The 22417-nt window shown below is 47.6% G+C and overlaps 1 protein-coding gene across 2 annotated transcripts; it reads left to right on the top strand.

Annotated features, from left to right (window-relative positions):
- The first annotated feature begins 1223 nt into the window (after window positions 1-1223).
- CCDC190 (coiled-coil domain containing 190) lies at window positions 1224-21959 on the top strand. 2 transcript variants are annotated; one of them, XM_043520100.1, is made up of 5 exons: window positions 1224-1476; window positions 14952-15174; window positions 16495-16624; window positions 18811-21583; window positions 21614-21959. In XM_043520100.1, the coding sequence occupies exons 2-4, from the start codon at window positions 15000-15002 to the stop codon at window positions 19433-19435; spliced, it is 930 nt and encodes a 309-aa protein (XP_043376035.1). In that variant the 5' UTR covers window positions 1224-1476; window positions 14952-14999; the 3' UTR covers window positions 19436-21583; window positions 21614-21959. The 2 variants fall into 2 exon arrangements, with proteins under 2 accessions (XP_043376035.1, XP_038267892.1); XM_038411964.2 differs by lacking the exon at window positions 1224-1476 and having other exon boundaries at window positions 14807-15174.
- The last annotated feature ends 458 nt before the right edge of the window (window positions 21960-22417 follow it).

The raw sequence follows: 22417 nt of genomic DNA on the forward strand, positions 1-22417 counted from the left end.
TCCCCCCTAACACTGCAGAGGTGTCAATCAGTCACACCACCTTGAATGTTCTCTTGAAATATATGTTAACTAGGTCTACTAAACAGTCTGTTCCACCTTGTAAGTAGCTGTGACAATGAGTACATTTCCCAGCCCTGCAGAAGAGCTCCAAGTGGCTCGAAAGTTTGTCTCTCTCACCAGCAGAAGATGGTCCGTAAAAGATGTTCCCTCCCGCACTTTGTCTCGCTACTCTGGCCGTGGCCATTGTCCGAGGCACCTATAGCTGCACTGGAGAAAACCCTGTGGTTGGACTGGGAAAGGGCCAGTGGAGCTAATGGCCCTTTGCAGCCTGTAGCTGCTGCTTTTGTGATCCAGCATCTGTCCCTGGAACCCTGGCTGGCATGCTCTCGTTACCCTTTCCTTCATCACATGTGCTGGGGACTGAGCCACTGGCTGCAGGCTTCCTTTGGAGAATGCCTCTCCAGAGCAAAGCACATGATGTTTACAAAGAGACTGATTTCCCTGGGCCCGAGTGTCTCCCACAAGAGGTCGTTAGAGTCTGAACTGAATGTGAACTCCCACCTCCCACGCCCTTCAATCTGGCTTTCTCCCAATGGTCCCTGACCCGCACAGACCCATTCAGCCAGACAAACCCTGCACCTGCCTTGCGGGGGAGAGGCAGAGAGAGGACATTGGCCTGGTGTAAAGAACAGGAGCATCCGTAGATCCCTGCTGCATTTGGCACAGTTCAGTGCACAGGGGCTATCAGATGTCTTTTTGCTCTGGGCCCAGCAAGGGATGTATGTCCCCAGGGAGCTGGGATTGTCGAGACCATGCTTCTGTCATGGGCTCTGTCTCCCAAGTCCCAGCACGCCCACTGGGCTGGTGGGGTTGGTGCACCCACCCAGGGGCATTTTCAGAGGGCCAAGTTGTGGCCTTGCCTTCTAGTTTCTCAGCTGGCTGCTTCCTATGGATCATTTCTGCTTCAGCTCCTTCCCAAGTCAGCTTCCCATACAGCAATCCATGCTGCGCAGCTCCTTCCCAGAGCCCCATGTCTACTGTGTCTGGCCCTGGCCCAGCCTCCACCTCCTAGGTGATTAGCCATCTCCAGGCAGCAGCAGAGCCATAAAACAAGCATGCTGTGGCTGGGGAAGGAACAATAGTGACTTGAGCAGTCCCACTGCGGGGCAGGGGCAGGCTGGTCTGTGGGGCCAGGCAGAGCTGCTCCCATCATGCTGGGAGGGAGACAAAGGGGCTGCCAGCCTCCCGGCAGCTGCAGGTGCTTTGGGTGTTTCTTTGCTGTGTCCTGCAGTCAGGGCATGGGCTCTTCCCTGCAGGCCAATGAGAGGAAAGGAGTGAACCATGCAAAGGAGGAGTGAGCCTGACTTCAGAAAACTCCCTGCTCCAGTGCTGCATCTATGCCCTGAGCTGTGAGCCTGATCCTGCCCAGCTCCCTGCTCTGCTAGGAAACAGCCACTCTCTGCTGATCCCGATCAGGTAAGTACCTGTGCTGTTCCTGCGCCCTCAGGGCTGCCTAGCAGTGGCATTAGCCCTGCAGTGGGGCCTAGGAGCAAAGCATAGCAGTGCCTCACCTACTGGGCACTGTGCCTGCACGTTTCCCTCCCTGCTCTGTAAGCTCGTAACTTCCATTCCCCTGTCCCTTTGGCTTCATCACTGTCACCTCTGTCAGGGTCTGTTCCTGCCAGTGGTGCAGGCTTTGCTTTCACAACCGTGAGCTCAGGATGAGTAACTAGCAAAGCTGTGGGTTTTACATATGGCAAGAGCAGGCTTTCCTTACACTGTCTCGGGACTTTGCTTTCTAGTCTGGGCTGAGGCCTGGCAGTGCCCCCAGCGCCAGCTCCAAAGTCTCCTGTTGTGCGAGAGGCGTATTCCTAGAATCCACGTTTCACATAAAAGGAACAGATTGTGGTTTGTGCAAAGGGGCTTTGATCTGCTTTTACCATAGCAACCGTACACCACCTGCCTCCCCCTTCGCCCCCCAGAGTTCGATCTTTGGAATCCAAAAGCTCGTCCATTCCGGGAAGATGGGCTCTCTTTCTGATACCTTCAGTACAAGGCTACAAAGGCCATCTAGACAATGTGAAGTAGGACTGGCTGGAAAACAGGAATTCCATTTCATAAATCCATATCAGGATGAAACAGATTCCTTTCACATTTTTTTGTGATTAAACAAGAAACTTCCAAACCTTCCTATCCTCTTATAGCTGGTAGCCCAGTGATGAGGGCATTCACCACGTGCAGAGATCCAGGTTCTAGCTTCCTATCAGCACTGCCTGATTTAAATGTGGGTCTCTCACATCCTTGATGAATACCTAATTACCAAGCTACAGAGTCAGTCTTTTTGCTGATCCAATTAATAGTTAATTATTTATACAAAGTGGAATAGCTCCAGCAGGAGAGAGCACAAGAGCCTAAAATAGCTACTAGCCCTGGGCTTAGGGTTGCCAACTTTCTAATCTTCGAGGCTCTGCCCTGCTCCATCCCCCCTCCCTCTGTCGCTCGCTCTTCCCCACCCTCACTCACTTGCTGGGGCCGGGTGGGTGGCTCTGGCTGTGGGTGCAAGCTCTGGAGTGGGGCCGGGGATGAGGGGTTTGGGGTGCCGGAGAGGACTGGGCAGGAGGTTGGGGGTTTACCCCAATAAAGGAGAACTAACAACTTAAAATGCCGTGTTCAAAAATTATAAGTAACACTTAACTTTCACAAAAAGAAAAGGAGTACCGGTGGCACCTTAGAGACTAACAAATTTATTAGAGCATAAGCTTTCGTGAGCTACAGCTCACTTCATCGGATGCATTTGGTGGAAAAAACAGAGGAGAGATTTATATACACACACACAGAGAACATGAAACAATGGGTTTATCATACACACTGTAAGGAGAGTGATCACTTAAGATAAGCCATCACCAGCAGCAGGGGGTGGAAAGGAGGAAAACCTTTCATGGTGACAAGCAAGGTAGGCTAATTCCAGCAGTTAACAAGAATATCAGAGGAACAGTGGGGGGTGGGGTGGGAGGGAGAAATACCATGGGGAAATAGGTTTCAGAGTAGCAGCCGTGTTAGTCTGTATTCGCAAAAAGAAAAGGAGAACTTGTACAGCTGTAGCTCACGAAAGCTTATGCTCTAATAAATTTGTTAGTCTCTAAGGTGCCACAAGTTCTCCTTTTCTTCATGGGGAAATAGTTTTACTTTGTGTAATGACTCATCCATTCCCAGTCTCTATTCAAGCCTAAGTTAATTGTATCCAGTTTGCAAATTAATTCCAATTCAGCAGTCTCTCGTTGGAGTCTGTTTTTGAAGCTTTTTTGTTGAAGTATAGCCACTCTAAGATCTGTGATCGAGTGACCAGAGAGATTGAAGTGTTCTCCAACTGGTTTTTGAATGTTATAATTCTTTACGTCTGATTTATGTCCATTCATTCTTTTACGTAGAGACTGTCCAGTTTGGCCAATGTACATGGCAGAGGGGAATTGCTGGCACATGATGGCATATATCACATTGGTAGATGTGGTATATCATATTGGTAGACTTAACTTTCAAACTTTCAAACACCTGGACAGCAAATGTAACTTTTCTTGTCTGCATAGTAAACACTGGCATTTTTATCTGTTTGAATAATCAAAGTGGTGTTTTCCGTGCCTTCTTGGTTACAAAAATTTGAACTGTTTCCTGCTGAAGGTCCACAGTCTGAGCCAGCTCATGCTCTATTGAGATGGCTGCAAGGCTGACCAGCCTCTCCTGTGTCATTGTGGAGCGTAGATGTGTTTTTATTAACTTCAGCTTGGAGAAGCTGCGTTCTCTACTGGCAACTGTTACAGGAAGTGTTAGAAGTATGCGCAGAGCAACAAAAGCATTTGGAAAAAGGGTGGTCATCTTATTTGTGCACATATATTCCAGAACAGCCTTTGGAGTTGATTCTACTGAAATGTATCTTGAAAGGGCTTTCAGTTCATCACCTAAATCACTCGCATCAATATTGCGCATGTCATCATGTGCCAACATTGTCTCTAGTGCCCTGCATTGCTGGTGTAGGTCTTCTTCAGGTATAGTGAGGAGTTTTGGAATATCATACAACATTGTAAATATACTGCTGTGTTCCTTGAGCTGCATGAAACGTTCTTCAACTGGCTGTATAGCACAATCTAGCACCTGGTTAAAGAATTCAACTTTGAATTGTTGTTTGGGGTCTGTCATAAATATAAAGGGAAGGGTAAACACCTTTAAAATCCCTCCTGGCCAGAGGAAAAACCCTTTCAACTGTAAAGGGCTAAGAAGCTAGGATAACCTCGCTGGCACCTGACCAAAATGACCAATGAGGAGACAAGATATTTTCAAAAGCTGGAGGGAGGGAAAAACAAAGTCTCTCTCTGTCTGTGTGCGTGATGCATTTGCCGGGGACAGAACAGGAATGGAGTCTTAGAACTTAGTAAGTAATCTAGCTAGATATGCGTTAGATTCTGTTTGTTTAAATAGCTGAGAAAATAAGCTGTGCTCAATGGAATGTAGATTTCTGTTTTTGTCTCATTTGGAACTTAAGGTTATGCCTAGAGGGATTCTCTATGTTTTGAATCTGATTACCCTGTAAGGTATTTACCATCCTGATTTTACAGAGGTGATCTTTTACTTTTTCTTCTATTAAAATTCTTCTTTTAAGAACCTGATTGCTTTTTCATTGTTCTTAAGATCCAAGGGTTTGGGTCTGTGTTCACCTATGCAAATTGGTGAGGATTTTTATCACGCCTTCCCCAGGAAAGGGCGTGTAGGGTTTGGGGAGGATTTTGGGGGGAAAGATGTTTCCAAGCGGGCTCTTTCCCAGTTATATATTTGTTAGATGCTTGGTGGTGGCAGCAATGAAGTCCAAGGGAAAAAGGAAAATAGTTTGTACCTTGGGGAAGTTTTAACCTAAGATGGTAAAAATAAGCTTAGGAGGTTTTCATGCAGGTCCCCATATCTGTACCCTAGAGTCCAGAGTAGGGAAGAAACCTTGACAGGGTCTCTTATGGGATTATCCCATGCCTCGTAATCAAAATGTCTTCTTCGGTGACTCTTGTATTCTTGAATGGGTAGGAAAATAACTTCAGTGTGAAGTTCCTCTGCCAACTTCTGTGCACTCTTCAGAACATTTTAAAATCCCTCATCTGACCGATAAGACTATAGGCATGATTTTGCTTTGTCCAGTTGTTCCATTGCTCCAGATATATCAAGGTCAACACCTTGGAGTCCCTTGCTTACAACATTTATTTCAAACAGTATGTCATGCCTCAATACTAAGCCACACAGAAATTTGAAGTTATGTATGTTTCTGGTGATTCCATTTCCCTCTGCCACTGTTCTCCCACAAACTGTTCCTGTTATAGCATTATTCTCCATAATGGCAACTATGGCATCATCTATCTTCCCAATTTAGTGTTTGATAGGCTTTATCACCTCCACTCAACTTTCCCATCATGTGGCACTTAGTGGTTTCAGTGTCAGAGGGGATGTTCCCAGATGTTGCTTCAAAATTTGCCATCGATGAGTTGATGCAGAGAAAAATACATTAAAAAATTCAGCAGCCTCACTAGATGCTGATGCTGCATCACTGACCACCAAGTTCAGTGAATGAGAACTGCATGGGACAAAAAAAGCTCGAGGGTTTAACTCTCGGATCCGTGTCTGCACTCCTCTGTTCTTTCCTCTCATATTGGCACCATTATCGTAGCCCTGACCTCTCATGTCAGCTATCGCAATTCCCGTATCTTCCAACTTTTTAAGAAACACTTATGTCATACCAGCTCTTGTAGTATCATCAATGTCAATAAATTCTAGAAAATGCTTTCTGACAGTCACCATTGCAGGGACATTTTCACTAAGTTCTGTTGTCGTTACAAAATGCACCATTAAAGTCATTTGTTCCATATGGCTGATGTCAGGTGTGCAGTCCAGAATAACAGAGTAATATCTTGCTGACTTCAGATCTGCCACAATCTTCTGTTTGACTGTTGTTGCCAGTAACTGTATGATCTCATTTTGAATTGTTTTTCCAAGATAGTGGTGTGTGTACATTTCTTGGGTGGTGACTCTTTTTAGATGCTCCTGGAGTACAGCATCAAACTCAGCCATCAGCCCCACAATTTTTAAGGACATTTCCATTGTTTGGCAATACAGCTGATCTGAAGTGCCACTCAGTGCTAGGTTTTGGGTAGCAAGCATTCTCACAATGGCAATGAGCCTTTTCAGAACATTTTGCCTGTAAAGAGACTCTGATGCAATCTTCTCTTGATACTGATCATCTATGGTGGCCTTTAACCTTAGTCTCATCTCAAGCTCTTTCCACCTATGGAATGCTCTCTGGTGATTTGCTGCCTTCTCATGGCATGCCAGATTTCTAGCCAGATTTTTCCAGTCCTTTGTTCCTCTAGAACCTAATGTGGCTGGAACATTAGACTGGAAGAGTTTGCAACAAAAACAGTATGCAGCATTCTGGGTTTTTGAATACATAAGCCATGGCATCTCCACTTTGTTACCATTGGGGATTTCACACCAGTATTGTGTTGGATGGAAACTTCTATTTTCGTTTTCTTTGGGAAACATGAAGTTTTTCACTTGCTGTGGCCCATGCAGAACAAGGAACTCCCTCAGGCTACTGCTCAAGTGGGTCCACAGTCCTGGATCATCTAGACTTAAGGAACTAAACTCAGCAGCAGCTGTTTTTTGTGCCTCTACCATACTCTTCTCTGATCTACACTTTTCTTCAGGAATGTGCATGGTTACATCCATTTTAGATAGAGATATGGATGCTGCAGTGGCTGCCAGGTCACCTGCACTCTGACTAACTGGAAGATCAGGCATCTCCTCACCACTCACATCCTCACTGGGGCCGGAAGGCTCACCGTGAACATTTGTATCTATGTATCTCAGGAGAGCTCCTTCCTGCTTAAATAGAAAAGCTTCCTATGCTTTCTTTCTTTTTCTGAATGCTGCCCCAGAGGGGCGTTTTCTTCTTTCACTCGTGAATGCTGTTCTGTGCCAACTATAATGGCTCTCAACACTCAATTGAAGGGGACAAATAAGCAGGCTGGTAGCAGGGCCTGAGTGAGGGAAGATATTAGCGTCTTAAGGGTCTAAGTGACTGCTCCTACTTCAGTTGACTGCTTGTTCTCCTCAAGTGGGTTCAGGGAAGCAGCAGGAAACAGGAAGCTCCCTGAGAAGCTGGTCATAATCAGCTCAGGCTCGTGGGGGTGCTAGAGAGGTACATAAGAGGCTCCTCTTCCTCTCTCTCCCTGCAGCTCCTGCTGCATTCTGTTATTCCCTCTCACCTTTCCTCCTGCCTGCCTGTTATGTCTCTTGTGCCCTCCTTCCTTCAGCACAGCACTCCACCATCTCTGCGCATCTAGAGCAGAGAGATACAAGTGCACCAACAGCAGATACAATTTTCTACACTCTGGGTCCTAGAGGCGCCCCCTCACAGTCTGGCACCTGAGGCGGATGCCTCAGTTTGCCTCATGGTAAGGTCAGCCCTGCAAGAGCTCCTGCAGCAGGGGCCAGAATCTCCTGATCCAATATATCTGGAACATTGGCAACTCTGTCTCCCACATGCACTGGGACTGGGCAGGGGGCATTCACCAATCAAAGTACAGACCACAAACCACCATGTAGTCTGGTTGGTTTTTGGTGTCCAGTCCATCAGTTTTGATCTCTTGACATTGGCAATACTGAGACTGTTTTGGTATAAAATTTTTGACCAATTTTTTTGACCAAACCAAAGAAAATCACCCCAAAACTTCCATCTCCAGTGGCTCCCAGTTATGGCCTCTCCGCACACTCATTAACCCACGCAGCACACACCAGTGTATGGAAGAGAAGAATTGGACCCTTTTGTGTTCTGTCTGCAGGGCTGTCCCTCTGTCTCTTGGAATAACCAATGCTGCTGTGGGTCAGAGCTGGGCTACCCTGCTGGGGAGCCCATTGCTGGAAATGCAGGAGGTCATGCAGGAGTCCACGGAGAGAGCTGTTGGTGCAGAAAGTAGAAATAGTGGCGTGTGCGTGGGCGGACTGCATGGGGGTCGTCCAGAGCTGGACTGGAAGAGAGTGTCTTGTTTACATGGGGAGCATTTATTGACACCTCGATAAGAATACAAGACAACAGAGCTCACAGAGCCCATTGCTCAAGTGTCTGCAAGAAACTCAACCCCCTGCTACCAATGTTCCCTCTAATTTTTAACAAACTGTGTGTGCAAAAAATTTCTTCTGTGCTGCTGCCGAATTTTGCTAACAATAAAAAAAAGCCGGAGTGCCACCGCCTAAGAAAAAAAAAAAAAAGCCGTTGCCGAAGCCAGAGTGCACCCGGTGTTTCGCCGTGTATGCGGGGTTTAAGATCTGTGTGCCGCGGACATGGGCACAGCTTAGAGGGAACAGTTTCTGCTGCAATCACCTCCGGTTTTCAAGAGACTAGGAAGTCCAAGGGAACACCTCAGCTCAGTGTAAAGTAAACACTTCTCAACAAAAGATCAAATAGCCTCTGCATACACTGAAGTGTCTCCAGAGCCAGGAGTGAGGTATATTGGCAAAACTGGGGGTGGGAGAGGCTCCAACAAGGACTGATAAAGTTAAGATAGAGGGTCAGTGGCACCAGTGAGATCCATGACTGGGGCTCCTAGGGCTACCACAGTAATAGTAATAGGTCAGCAGATGAGAGGTGGACAGGGAGACTGGCATGGCTGGAGGGCTGCGAGTCATGGTTGAGGTGCATTGGCAAAGTTTTATGTGGGGCAGCCAGGGCTTGCATAGCTGGGTTGCTGCAGACTGAGAGGAAGGTGCATAGGCAGGTGCTTTTACAGCACCTGTCTGTGCAGTGCTTGACTAGCCAGTGGAGCTGAACTGAATTTGCAGCTGGTGTGCTCTGCGCTCCACGGGTGGGTGCCTGCGGGTTGGAAGTGGCACAGTGACTTACTGGCTGTATGTTAGCTCACAGAACAGCATCATTCAACTTGCCTGAAAATGTCCTATTGTCTTCCTTGGACTACCACACACTGTTGATCTAAGGTTTCAGAGTAGCAGCCGTGTTAGTCTGTATTCGCAAAAAGAAAAGGAGTACTTGTGGCACCTTAGAGACTAACAAATTTATTAGAGCATAAGCTTTCGTGAGCTACAGCTCACTTCATCGGATGCATTTGGTGGAAAAAACAGAGGGGATAGAGGGGAGATTGATATATACACACAGAGAACATGAAACAATGGGTTTATCCCCTCTGTTTTTTCCACCAAATGCATCCGATGAAGTGAGCTGTAGCTCACGAAAGCTTATGCTCTAATAAATTTGTTAGTCTCTAAGGTGCCACAAGTACTCCTTTTCTTTTTGTTGATCTAAGAAAGTCAGTGCTCATGATTTAACTCGTTCCCCTTCAGACTGGCAATGAAACAACTAGACTAGAGAGACTCTAGTCCACATTTTAGCCCTTCCCTGATAAAACCTTCCCCTCCCTCCTCCCAGGCCTGGCTCCCTGTGATAGGTCAAACACATAGTACACACATCCTCACGCTTTCTCCACTGCTTCTCTAGAAACTATCTGTAACCAGCATGAGTCTCTAACAACAAATTATAGCTGAGGTGCCAGCTTCTCTGCTGGTCCAGATCTGGCTAACACCTGGCCTGGAGAAGATGGGTCATTTGGAAGGGTTAGGACTTTTCTCCACAGGATTCCCTCTCTGTACTAGCAGTGGGCACCGTTTCTACCAGGGCCACAGATCTATGCTGCTGGGTTTGGAAGCAGCTGGGGCTGTTGCCTGTTCCATCAGCACTGAGTGGCCATACAGGTCTCAGAATTAAGTTACAGCCACGAAAAAAGACTTGCTTTCTCCAATGTCTCTCTCACCTAGCTTTGTCAGGACAAAGTCTCCTAGTTTAACTTTCACTCAGGTTCAGGCTGCCATGCTGATGGTGAATGAAGCCAGCCAAAGACCTCTTGGATTTGGCCCCTCTCAGCCTCATATCCTTTAAGTAGGGCCACTGAGGTCAAAGATTTACCGCTAAGGTTGCCAGTGTTTTGATCTGCTGACCCCCAAGTAGAGCTGATCAGAAAAGAGGTTTTTCCCACGGAAGATAAAAATGAACATGCTGATATAGATATAGATATATAAAGGTCAACATTTTCCATGGAAAATTCAATTTTTCAGTTAAAAAAAAATCAAACACTTTACATTTATGGCCAAAATCTTTTTATTAAAAACTGAAAGTTGCAATTCAGAAATGCCACTGCTACCGTGCCTCATGGGCATTGTAGTTTGGGTGCCTCATGCCCCTATTCTCCTATATGAGCTCCCTGGCCAGATTATGTCTCTCATCATACACCACATTCTCCCCTCTTACTAAGTTGCCACTATGTGTCGTGGGAGATGTAGTCTGGCTGGGGAACCTGTCCCATAAAGCAAAATGGGGATATAAGGCAGCCAAACTAAAACTCCCGGGAAGCACAGCAGTGGCATTTCCAAATTGAACGTTTTCAGTTTTCAACTAAAAACCAAAAACTTGTTGATATTTGGATGTCCAGTTTTTCAACAAAAAGTCAAAATTTTCCATTGCAAACAGACACGTAGTGAAAAGTTGCATTTAATTGAAACTTTTCCATCAAAATACAGTTTTGATGGAAAACTTTCCACCAGCCCTACCCATACAGAAGCTTCTGAGCTCAACTTATTTCAGTGAATGAAGTGGGCCATGCTAACATGGGCACTTCCTGTTGAAGAATTTTCCTAGCAAGCTGTATTATTCTCTGCACCAGGGTCAAATTCAGAATATAGAGAAAAAATGGAGCTAACTAGCCATGCCCATCATCCCTCTGGGCACCACATTTTAGGAAAGATGTGGATAAGGTGGAGAGAGACCAGGGGAGAGCAACAAAAATGATCAAATGCTTAGAAAACCTGACCTCTGAGGAAAGTTTTTAAAAAGAGCATGTTTAGAAGATTGAGGGGGGATCTGATAGCAGCCATCAAATATGTTAAGGGCTGTTTTAAAGAGGATTGTCATCAATTGTTCTCCATGTCCACTGAAGGTCGGACAAAAAACAGTGGGCTTAATCTGCAGCACGGAGATTTACATTAGATATTAGAAAAAACTTTATTTCAATAAAGGCAGTTAAGCTCTGGAACAGGCTTCCAAGGGAGGTTGTGGAATCCCTGTCACTGGGGGGTTTTTAATAACAGGGCTGGTCTAGAATCATAGAATCATAGAATATCAGGGTTGGAAGGGACCCCAGAAGGTCATCTAGTCCAACCCCCTGCTCAAAGCAGGACCAAGTCCCAGTTAAATCATCCCAGCCAGGGCTTTGTCAAGCCTGACCTTAAAAACCTCTAAGGAAGGAGATTCTACCACCTCCCTAGGTAACGCATTCCAGTGTTTCACCACCCTCTTAGTGAAAAAGTTTTTCCTAATATCCAATCTAAACCTCCCCCATTGCAACTTGAGACCATTACTCCTCGTTCTGTCATCTGCTACCATTGAGAACAGTCTAGAGCCATCCTCTTTGAAACCCCCTTTCAGGTAGTTGAAAGCAGCTATCAAATCCCCCCTCATTCTTCTCTTCTGCAGACTAAACAATCCCAGCTCCCTCAGCCTCTCCTCATAAGTCATGTACTCTAGACCCCTAATCATTTTTGTTGCCCTTCGTTGTACTCTTTCCAATTTATCCACATCCTTCCTGTAGTGTGGGGCCCAAAACTGGACACAGTACTCCAGATGAGGCCTCACCAGTGTCGAATAGAGGGGAACGATCACGTCCCTCGATCTGCTCGCTATGCCCCTACTTATACATCCCAAAATGCCATTGGCCTTCTTGGCAACAAGGGCACACTGCTGACTCATATCCAGCTTCTCGTCCACTGTCACCCCTAGGTCCTTTTCCGCAGAACTGCTGCCGAGCCATTCGGTCCCTAGTCTGTAGCGGTGCATTGGATTCTTCCATCCTAAGTGCAGGACCCTGCACTTATCCTTATTGAACCTCATTAGATTTCTTTTGGCCCAATCCTCCAATTTGTCTAGGTCCTTCTGTATCCTATCCCTCCCCTCCAGCGTATCTACCACTCCTCCCAGTTTAGTATCATCCGCAAATTTGCTGAGAGTGCAATCCACACCATCCTCCAGATCATTTATGAAGATATTGAACAAAACGGGCCCCAGGACCGACCCCTGGGGCACTCCACTTGACACCGGCTGCCAACTAGACATGGAGCCATTGATCACTACCCGTTGAGCCCGACAATCTAGCCAGCTTTCTACCCACCTTATAGTGCATTCATCCAGCCCATACTTCCTTAACTTGCTGACAAGAATGCTGTGGGAGACCGTGTCAAAAGCTTTGCTAAAGTCAAGAAACAATACATCCACTGCTTTCCCTTCATCCACAGAACCAGTAATCTCATCATAAAAGGCGATTAGATTAGTCAGGCATGACCTTCCCTTGGTGAATCCATGCTGACTGTTCCTGATCACTTTCCTCTCCTCTAAGTGCTTCAGGATTGATTCTTTGAGGACCTGCTCCATGATTTTTCCAGGGACTGAGGTGAGGCTGACCGGCCTGTAGTTCCCAGGATCCTCCTTCTTCCCTTTTTTAAAGATGGGCACTACATTAGCCTTTTTCCAGTCATCCGGGACTTCCCCCGTTCGCCACGAGTTTTCAAAGATAATGGCCAAGGGCTCTGCAATCACAGCCGCCAATTCCTTCAGCACTCTCGGATGCAATTCGTCCGGCCCCATGGACTTGTGCACGTCCAGCTTTTCTAAATAGTCCCTAACCACCTCTATCTCTACAGAGGGCTGGCCATCTCTTCCCCATTTTGTGTTGCCCAGCACAGCAGTCTGGGAGCTGACCTTGTTAGTGAAAACAGAGGCAAAAAAAGCATTGAGTACATTAGCTTTTTCCACATCCTCTGTCACTAGCTTGCCTCCCTCATTCAGTAAGGGGCCCACACTTTCCTTGGCTTTCTTCTTGTTGCCAACATACCTGAAGAAACCCTTCTTGTTACTCTTGACATCTCTTGCTAGCTGCAGCTCCAGGTGCGATTTGGCCCTCCTGATATCTTTCCTACATGCCCGAGCAATATTTTTATACTCTTCCCTGGTCATATGTCCAACCTTCCACTTCTTGTAAGCTTCTTTTTTATGTTTAAGATCCGCTAGGATTTCACCATTAAGCCAAGCTGGTCGCCTGCCATATTTACTATTCTTTCGACTCATCGGGATGGTTTGTCCCTGTAACCTCAACAGGGATTCCTTGAAATACAGCCAGCTCTCCTGGACTCCCTTCCCTTTCATGTTAGTCCCCCAGGGGATCCTGGCCATCTGTTCCCTGAGGGAGTCAAGTGTTACTTGGTCCTGTCTCAGTGCAGGGGGCTGGACTTGATGACATCTCGAGGTCCCTTCCAGCTCTACATTTCATTGATTCTGTGTGCCTTTTGTAGCTCACTGCCTCCCCACCCCCTTTCAGATATTTACACGGTAAGCTTGTCAGGCCAGGGGCTATGTCACAGTGTGTTTGTATACCTAGCACCATGGAGCCGTGTCCTGGACTGGCTTCAGACACATAGATAATTACAGAGAGAGACAAAGGGGAGGGGAATATTTTGTATTAGATCAACTTCTGCTGGTGAGAGAAACAAGCTTTCGAGCCACACACAGCTCTTCCTCAGGTCTGATTTGTGTATAAAACATGCAGCCACAGGAGCAGCCAAGAGGTCTGGTCTGAGGAAGAGCTCTGTGTAAGCTGGAAAGCTTGTCTCACCAACAGAGGTAGGTCCAATCAAAGATACTACCTCAGCCACCTTGCCTCACTAATATCCTGGGACTGACAGGCTGCAACAACACTGTATAGCTAATGATAGTAATAGGGAGGAGGAGGAGAAGGCCCTGCCCACCACAGGAGAACACTTGCTTTTCTCCTTAGCAAACAAGGAGAAAGGAATAACCTTGCTAAGCTCTTAGGTACCCAGGGGACAGGTACCTTAGAAATACTCACAGCAAGGAGCTAAGCAGGCAGAGTGGGCTGAGCTGGTGGCTGAGCTGAGCTGCCTAAGTGCTGAAGAAGCCCATGGCACTCTGTTAGGGTTCTCTCCCCACTCTGAACTCTAGGGTACAGATGTGAGGACCCACGTGAAAGACCCACCTGACCAAAAGAGCCAATGGGAAGGCTAGAACTTTTTAAAATTGAAACAAGGCTCCCTTTTGTCTGTGTGTGATTATTCTCCCGGAGAACAGGGACAAGGCTGGACTATGCTGTAAGAGCTTGCGCCAGGTATGGAAAATCCTTAAATCATACCTAGAAACTACTCATTTGAAATCCCAGATATGTAAGTAGATCAGGAAATGTCTAGAAAGACGTGATTAGGTTTATCCCCTTTATTTCTTTACGGCTTTTGGACTTCTCTGTGCTAACCCCCAAATGCTTTTGTTTTGCTTGTAACCATTAAGCTGGACCTCAAGAAAACCATTCTTGATGCTTAATTATTATATTTGCTCTTTTAAAACTCTAGCTAAGTTCCAGATGTATTTTCTTTCTTTTTGTTTTTAATAACATTTACCTTTTTTAAGAACAGGATTAGGATTTTTGTGTCCTAAGAGGTTTGTACATGTTGTTTAATTAGTTGGTGGCAACAGCTGATTTCCTTTGACTTCTTTCTCAGCTCTTCCCTGAGGGGGGTGGTGAAAAGGCTTGAGGGTACCTGATAGGGAGGAATTCCCAAGTGCGCCTTCCTGTGTCTAAAGGGGTTTTCTTTTTTTTTGCACTTGGGTGGTGGCAGCATCTACCCATCCAGGGTCAGAGAGAAGCTGTAACCTTGGGAGTTTAATACAAGCCTGGAGTGGCCAGTATTAATTTTTAGAATCCTTGCAGGCCTACCTTCTGCACTCAAAGTGCCAGCGTGGGGAATCAGCCTTGACAGATCCCTTCCATGGTGCTGTGCTCTTATCTGGGACTTTCCAGCCTAGGAGGGGAACAATTGTCGGCATCATACATCAGTCCAAAACATCTATGGCAGAGGGAGACCCATCCAGGCGCTGGGAACTGGAGAGACGGGATGTCAAGCAGGCTGAAGCCCGGCTCAGCCATAGGCTGCAGGACTTAGAGGAAGCACGACTCTACCACATGAATTCAATGATCAAAGAGCAGAGGCAGATCCAGAAGGAGATACAGAGACTGCAACAAGGTGAGGCTCCCTTCCCATCTCCTCCATATAGAGCCCCCAGCCCAGCATGAATAACAAAGAAACCCTCCAAAATTAGACATGCAGTGAGGAGAGATCTTGCCCAGCAGCAAGCTCAGCAATCCAAGAAGTGGGGGAAGTGCGAGTGAAGGAGAGAATTTGTGAGGCAACCCGCAGAAAGGGCCAGTTAAAGAGCCACTGGATATTTGGTATTGATGTCTGTGGTGCGTAGCTGTACTGCACTTGCCTATCTTCTATGCTGGAACTTGCTTGTGTCAACATCAGTTCCATTCATAAGTTAGGTTTCAGAGTAGCAGCCATGTTAGTCTGTATTCGCAAAAAGAAAAGGAGTACTTGTGGAACCTTAGAGACTAACAAATTTATTTGAGCATAAGCTTTCGTGAGCTACAGCTCACTTCATCGGATGAATGCATGCGAATGCATGATGAATGCATCCGATGAAGTGAGCTGTAGCTCACGAAAGCTTATGCTCAAATAAATTTGTTAGTCTCTAAGGTGCCGCAAGTACTCCTTTTCTTTTTGATTCCTAAGTTAGGTGTACGAGCAGCTCACGCAGCCTTTGCATTTCCACATCAGGACATTTTTGCAGCGCTCTAATCTGCTGAGGGGTGTAAGTGGAAAGAGGAGGCAATGTTTCTGGAAGATGTGGCTGTCAGTTAGGTTTCAGGCATGTCGCCAGACCAAGTGAAGCCAGGGGCGTGGTGGGTTGGTGGTGACAGTAAGTTTGCTAGATCTTTTATACTGTAGTTGGATTTATTTGGGAAGTTTGTTCATGACACCGTTGGTGCCATACATGGTTGGCAAAAGTGTCTGGGTTTAGTTATGAATTATCACTTGATTTCAAAATTGCTTCTGTACATGTCACTTTGCAAACATTGACTAAGCCAGTGCCCAAAGGCACTGTCAGACTGCCCAGGCAAACAATTAGGCACAAGATGGAGATCACTGATGTTGAGAATGGGGAGGGCTGGGACTGCATGAACAGCTGGGTTTTAAGGAGGAGAGAGCACTTTGCAGGGGAGAACTAGATGGCTGTGCCAAGTGGCTGGGGGCAGCATGGGAGAAAACACACAGCTGAGGGTGGGAGACACAGGTGAAAGGCCCAGTGACAAGAGAGGATTGCACACAGCGTGTGGAGGTGGCCAAAAGGAAAGGCGAAATGGATGGTAAGATTGCCAGCCAGCCAGCCTGGCCCTCAGCAGTGCCTTGGTAGCTGTGCATTTCTCGGGGTGGCCCCAGGCTCTCCTGCGCTGCTCCCCAGTGTTCTCCATGATTAGTGATCAGTGTTTGCTCATGTCCTAGGCAATTCCCGGAAGAAGGCCCATGTCACTCTAGGGGACCTCTCCCAGGAGGTTGGTAAAAAGCCAGCTCTGCCCACGCTCCCCACTTCGTCAGGGCAGCAGCGCAGCAACAGCCAAGCGGAGCGACTGAGGTAAGGATGCATCCGATGAAGTGAGCTGTAGCTCACGAAAGCTTATGCTCTAATAAATTTGTTAGTCTCTAAGGTGCCACAAGTACTCCTTTTCTTTTTGCGAATACAGACTAACACGGCTGCTACTCTGAAACCTGAGGTAAGGATGTGTGTAATGTAACCTTCCTCTGCAGCCTGGCAACCAGAGTCACTCGCCACACACAAATGTCCATTAAACCACAGCGCCCAACCAGGCAGGGGCGACGACTGTACTGAGTGCTGCAGGCATCTCCTGCCCCCGGGCAGGGTAAGCCTCAGGGTGGATGGGGATGGGTGACAAGAGGGAGTTGGATGGTTACAAACATGCTAAGCAGCCTATGGCTGGAGATGCCCATCACAAGACGGGGTAAAGGGAGCAGAGGGTAATTCCCAGACTGGACAAGATTATCCCAGGCTGAGTATCTTGTCCTGGGGGAGGTTAGCCCCACATGAAACCAGCTTCTGATGGCACTTACTGACTAACAGAACTGGTCAGAACTTGGAAAAACATGTTGAAATGGTGACATTGTCCCTTTATCACAGGGTGTGAAATGGAACCATGGTTTATTTTATATTTTTTTTTTAAATTTCATGACAGTTTTCAAAAATCTTTGAATTTTTAAAACTTCAAAATTTTGGATTTTTGACATTTCAAATTTGTGTTACTCCCTCCCTCCCCCACATTGCCGTTGAGTGCAATAACTATAATAATGTGGAAAGGGCAGGGTGGAGGCATAGCCGCTTATCACTCATTCCTGTAGTGTTTTTCCTTTTACTGCTCGCTAATTTCAAAACTTCCCTGATTTTGGCAAGGGACAGAGCAGCAAAGGGCAAACGGAGCTCCTGTCAAAGTTGAGACTGTTTTGAAGTTACAGAGAGGAAAAAAGGAAAAGAGACAGCAAAAAGTGACAAGAAACAAACCCTTGATGTTATTTAATCTGTCACACTCAGTGACAAGACAAAGGGAAATGGAGAGAAAAGGGGAGAAAGAGGAAAAACATCCACTTACCACATTTCACACACCCCAGGTTTTCCATTTTTTGTTTCTTTTCTCATATTTGCCAGTGCAAAAAGTAATGAAGTGAAAAAATGTGCTAATTTCTCACTTTCTTTTCATTTTTAACCTTTTCCTCCTTTGTTTCAGTGAAAAAAACGGCAGGGAGAAAGTAAAATATACTAAGTGGGCATTTTACACTTCAATATTTTTCCAACAATGAAAAATGTCACTGTACACAAACTCTCTTTGCAAAAACATGTGTGCGCGTTGCCGATAAGTCCCCATTTTTTGAAAGAAGAATTTTTTTTATTGGAAAAATATAGCCTATCTGGGCTAAAGGGAGCACTGCCCAGCCCATATATATGAGCACCAGGAATCTTGGCTGGAGGAGTCCTGTTGGGCTCACCTGGCAGAGCACCTATTGAAGTCCTGGGAAGGTGGTTGGGCACAAGCCCGCCCACAGCTGAAGGTCCCTCCCACAGCCTAGGGGGAGGAGCTACTGGATCCAGGACTCAAGTGAATGCGGGAGACAAATAATGAAAAACAAGGATGGGAGTGAGGGTCACAGGATCATAAGCAAGGAGCCAGAGAGGGACAGCAAGCAGAGAACCCTGGACAGCGCCCACTGCTCCTCTAAGGCATTGAGGGAGCCAGCAGATGTGGCCCAGAGGAACTCTGCCCAGAGTTGTGACCTGAGGGAGGAATAGAAATAGGCCCCACAGGTGCAGAGCACCTCCTCATCCAACAGCCTCCTCCTGGTGAAATGGACAGCCACCTTGGCCAGCGCCAGGAGGTAGTGGCAAGGAGGTCTCGTGACTTTGTGGGGCCATGGATGGGGTGTGCATAGAGCAGGAGGTGCGGGGAGAAGTGCAGCCAGAACCTGAGGAGAAGGTTCTAGAGGAGCAGGAAAGGGGATTGCAGGGTCTCCCTCTCATTGCAGAAGGGGCAGGTGTGAGGGAGGGAAGTGACCCACGCCAGGTACACACCTGTGCTCATGGGTCTGTGAAGTATCCTCACGTGGCAGAGCAGCTAAGCACGATGGGTGGGCAGAGCAGCTGGGCAGTGTCATGGTCGCTGGGGTCAAGATGGCAAGCAAAAGGAGGTGATTAAGGGAGAGCTGCTGGTCAGTGACTGCACAGGTTTCCACCCCTCTCTCTTCCCTCCTTTATAGAGCACCGAGAAGTACTTTGCCCAAGATGGAGGGACCCACACGGGCAGCCCAATTACCCTTGCAGCATCAGACACGCAACCATGACATCTTGGCTGATGCAGAGCAGGAGTCCTCTGGAAGGCATGGATCGACTTCAACATGCACCCAGTCTAAAGCTGCAAGCTCCATCACAGACATCAACCTGTCTGACCTCAGATATTCCATCGCCAGGCGGCTGAACATCTCTGCTAATCTGGCAGAGCAGGAAGAAACCAGCAGCCAAGGAGAGCTGGGTACAGGCCCCACATTGCTTCCCCATGGACAGGCAGAGGCCAGAGATGTAGATGGCAGTGACACCATGCCCAAGCCCACCAGCTGCACAGAGAGAAGGAAGCCTTCCCTGGGCCATGAGAAGCTAAGCTCTGATACAGATGTCTATGCCCCCGACAGCAGCCACCTCAGATCCATGCACAGCAGGCCTGGGTTTCTGGAGTTATATGCTGAAGCCAGGAAGGCCCGGTATATCCGGCACAAGGGCATTCCAGCCTCGGAGAAGGAACTCAGCCTGCAAGAGATCTTTGGGCATGAAAACAGCTTAGATCCCAGCCCCCCAGCAGCAGAACAGAAGCAGCACAACCCTAAATGATGGCTCCTTCCCCTAAGGGAGGCTTGTGAGGGTCAACCACAGGAAAAGGTGGTCTGCCTTGCTGTCTGGAACAGCCAGCTAGCCGGGGTTATAGATTCATAGATTGTAAGGCCATTAGGGCATCTAGTCTGACCTGCTGTAGAAGACATGCCAGGGAATTTCACCCAGCTACTCCCCATAGGTTCTGCTTGACCTACAGCATAGCTTTTCGAAAGAAACACCACATCCTGATGGAAAGATTTCATCTGAGGAAGAATCCACCACAACCCTTGAGAAGGTGTTTTACCCTCACTGTAAATAAGTTGCCACTTTCTCCCAGTCTGAGTTTATCTAGCTTGAGCTTCCTGCTCTTAGCTTTCGTTTTGTCTGTGTCTCCTAGAATAAAGAGCCCTCTTCTCTCAGAAATCATCTCTCCATGGAGGTACTTGTAGCCCATAATCAAGTGGTTTCTTAAACTTCTTCTCTTCGATCAGCTAAAGAGATTGAGCTGAATTTCTCTCTCACTCACAGGCAGGATTGCCAGACCTCAAATCAGTCTCGTGACTCTTCTCTGAATCCTTTCAGTTTCGCAGCAGCCTTGTAGAAGTGTGGGCCCCAGAAGGGATACAGTGTCTGGTAATGGTCTCACTGATGCAGTACGCACAGTGTATGGCAACCCTGCAACAGCAAAGCAGGGGAGTTCAGACCCTCTGTAGATCTCATTCTTCTGGAATGAAGGGGAGCATCTCCTCACTGTTCCCAGTCACCCAAAACCACCCAGAGTATCATCCAAGGTCTGGATGCCTTCTATGCCCTCCTGGGTGCAGTGTGCCCCCATGTGGCGATGCCCATGCAGTGCTGCTCCTACTGGCCTGGGCCCAGGCACAGGGCTCTGCAGGGACTCTCTCTGCTGGCAGCTGCAGGCATAGGCAGCAGTTGGAAGGAGCCTATGGCCATGTTTAAAAACCTTTCTGAGGCTAGGGAGTTAAGTGACATGCTGAAGGTTACCCAGAGAATCAGCCCAGCTCTCCTGAACCCAAGAGCTCTAACCACTAGGGAAGGCTTTCCCTCACCCCTAACGATCTGTTTCTGGTGTCCAGAGGCAGGACTTGGGCATATTCTTCTAAGGGCAGCCATGGTTTGTATCTTGTGACGCTCTTTGGGGTAGGGATTGGCTGTTTGTGGCCTGTTTGTACAGTGCTTAGCAAAATGGGGTCCTTATCCATGACTAGGGCTTGTAGGTGCTATGAACATACAAATAATAAATGATGGAATAATTCCTGCCAGCTGAGAACAAGAGTATGGACATTCCTTTTCCAATCTGTGCCTTGAGTTTTGCCTCCCTTGGCCCATACAGGAGACTCCAAATATTAGGCTGGATGTGAATTTGTCTTATATATAACTTAAGTGCACCAAACCAATTACTGTTGCGCAGTTGGTCTGAGGGGTTAACAATATCTGGGGCCTTGCAGGGTTGTTTGCGTTAGGCTGAGGACTGGCTGCTACAAGTCAGGGCTATTCCTGGTATCACAGAGTGGCACACACTCCAGTGTCCCTAAACACAGCAGAAACAAACAACAGCAGGCAATTTCTTGCTCACAAATCCTCACATCTGCCCCTGTGCTGCCTCTCAGGGTCATGCTGACAACTCCTTCTCCAGGCTTTCTGTCCCTAGCACACACCATCTGCAACAGAGAGCCTAGCCCCTGCATCTGCACCCAGGGAAATCCCTGTTAATCTATCTCCATTACCTCTGGCCTGGCCACCTGGCTCAGTGTCTTGAGCAGGGCACCCCCATTGGCTGCGTCTCATTTTACTACATAGATCGGCTTGGGTTGCTCCGTGTACAGAGCATAATGAAGTCTGTGATTGTCCTTGGTCTGAGACCCACCTGATGGCAGCTGCTAGCACCTTCCAGCTGAAAGGCTCTGGACTGGAGCATGGAAACAAACTGCTGCCTTACTAATGGATGGCCTGAACGTGTGGCGAACTCTGTTCTCCTCAGCCTTATAGTCTGTGAGTGTTGCTATGTTAACTATGACAGAGTGGGAATGTTGTTAATGTCTTCTCTGAATACTGTGTGCACGCCTCAGTTTCCTCCTATGTGTTACTCAAGTATTTAGGTGATGGATGAGGGTGTGTGATCATTGCAGCAGCCCAAGAGGGTGTGTGATTGCAACTGGCTGCCTGAGAGAACAGCTGACTCTCTGTAGCCTGGCAGTTGAGGGCTGGGCCCACATCTCTGCAAAGATCAGCCGAAGGTGTTGCTACAGATCAGGTGACCTGCTGGCCCGGAGAAGGACCAGTGCAGGACCCCCTCCAGCTTCCCCAGAAGCTCTGCCCAGGCGGACCCCACTGTGGGCAATGGTGTAATCTCACACCCACCAAAAGTGATCACTTTGACAAAGCAGCTCCATCATGCTGTGCATCTAGGCAGAATAGGCATGTCTATGCAAATACGGTCTGTTCCTGAAGCCTTTCCCCCAGTGTGTCACTAGATGTCTGGGGGAGAGCTCATTCAGACCCTGCTTACACTGATTCTGTTTTTCCAGTGCCATTGGGGGGGGTCGGTCACATGTCCAGGTTTTCTCTGTAACTGGAGAGTGAGAAACCTACTTTTAAAAGCCAAGTTCAAAGTCTTATGCAATCACCTGACTCCAGGAGATGTGAGCAAGGGGTGATCAGCCTGGCAGCTGGTATACAGGGCTTATGGCATTAAGGGTGGGGCGGGGGTGGGAGGGGAGGAGGGAAGGACAAGGCCACACTACAAATCAAATTTAGGATATGCCAGCCTTCTGCTGCGTGGGCAATCCTCTGGGGTGAGTGGGTGGGTCCCCGGAATCTTCTCCCTGTGTCTTGGCATCTGGGTGAGGAGGCTATTGAACTTGGGGAGGAGGGAGGCGATTATACAGGGGCTGCAGTGGCTGTTTGTGCGCTTGTTGCCTTTCCTCATAAGATCCACCAGATAGCAGAGCTGTCAGTTTGCTCCCCCATCAGCTTGAG

Source organism: Dermochelys coriacea, chromosome 8 (assembly GCF_009764565.3).
Source record: "Dermochelys coriacea isolate rDerCor1 chromosome 8, rDerCor1.pri.v4, whole genome shotgun sequence".
Taxonomy (NCBI): domain Eukaryota; kingdom Metazoa; phylum Chordata; order Testudines; family Dermochelyidae; genus Dermochelys; species Dermochelys coriacea.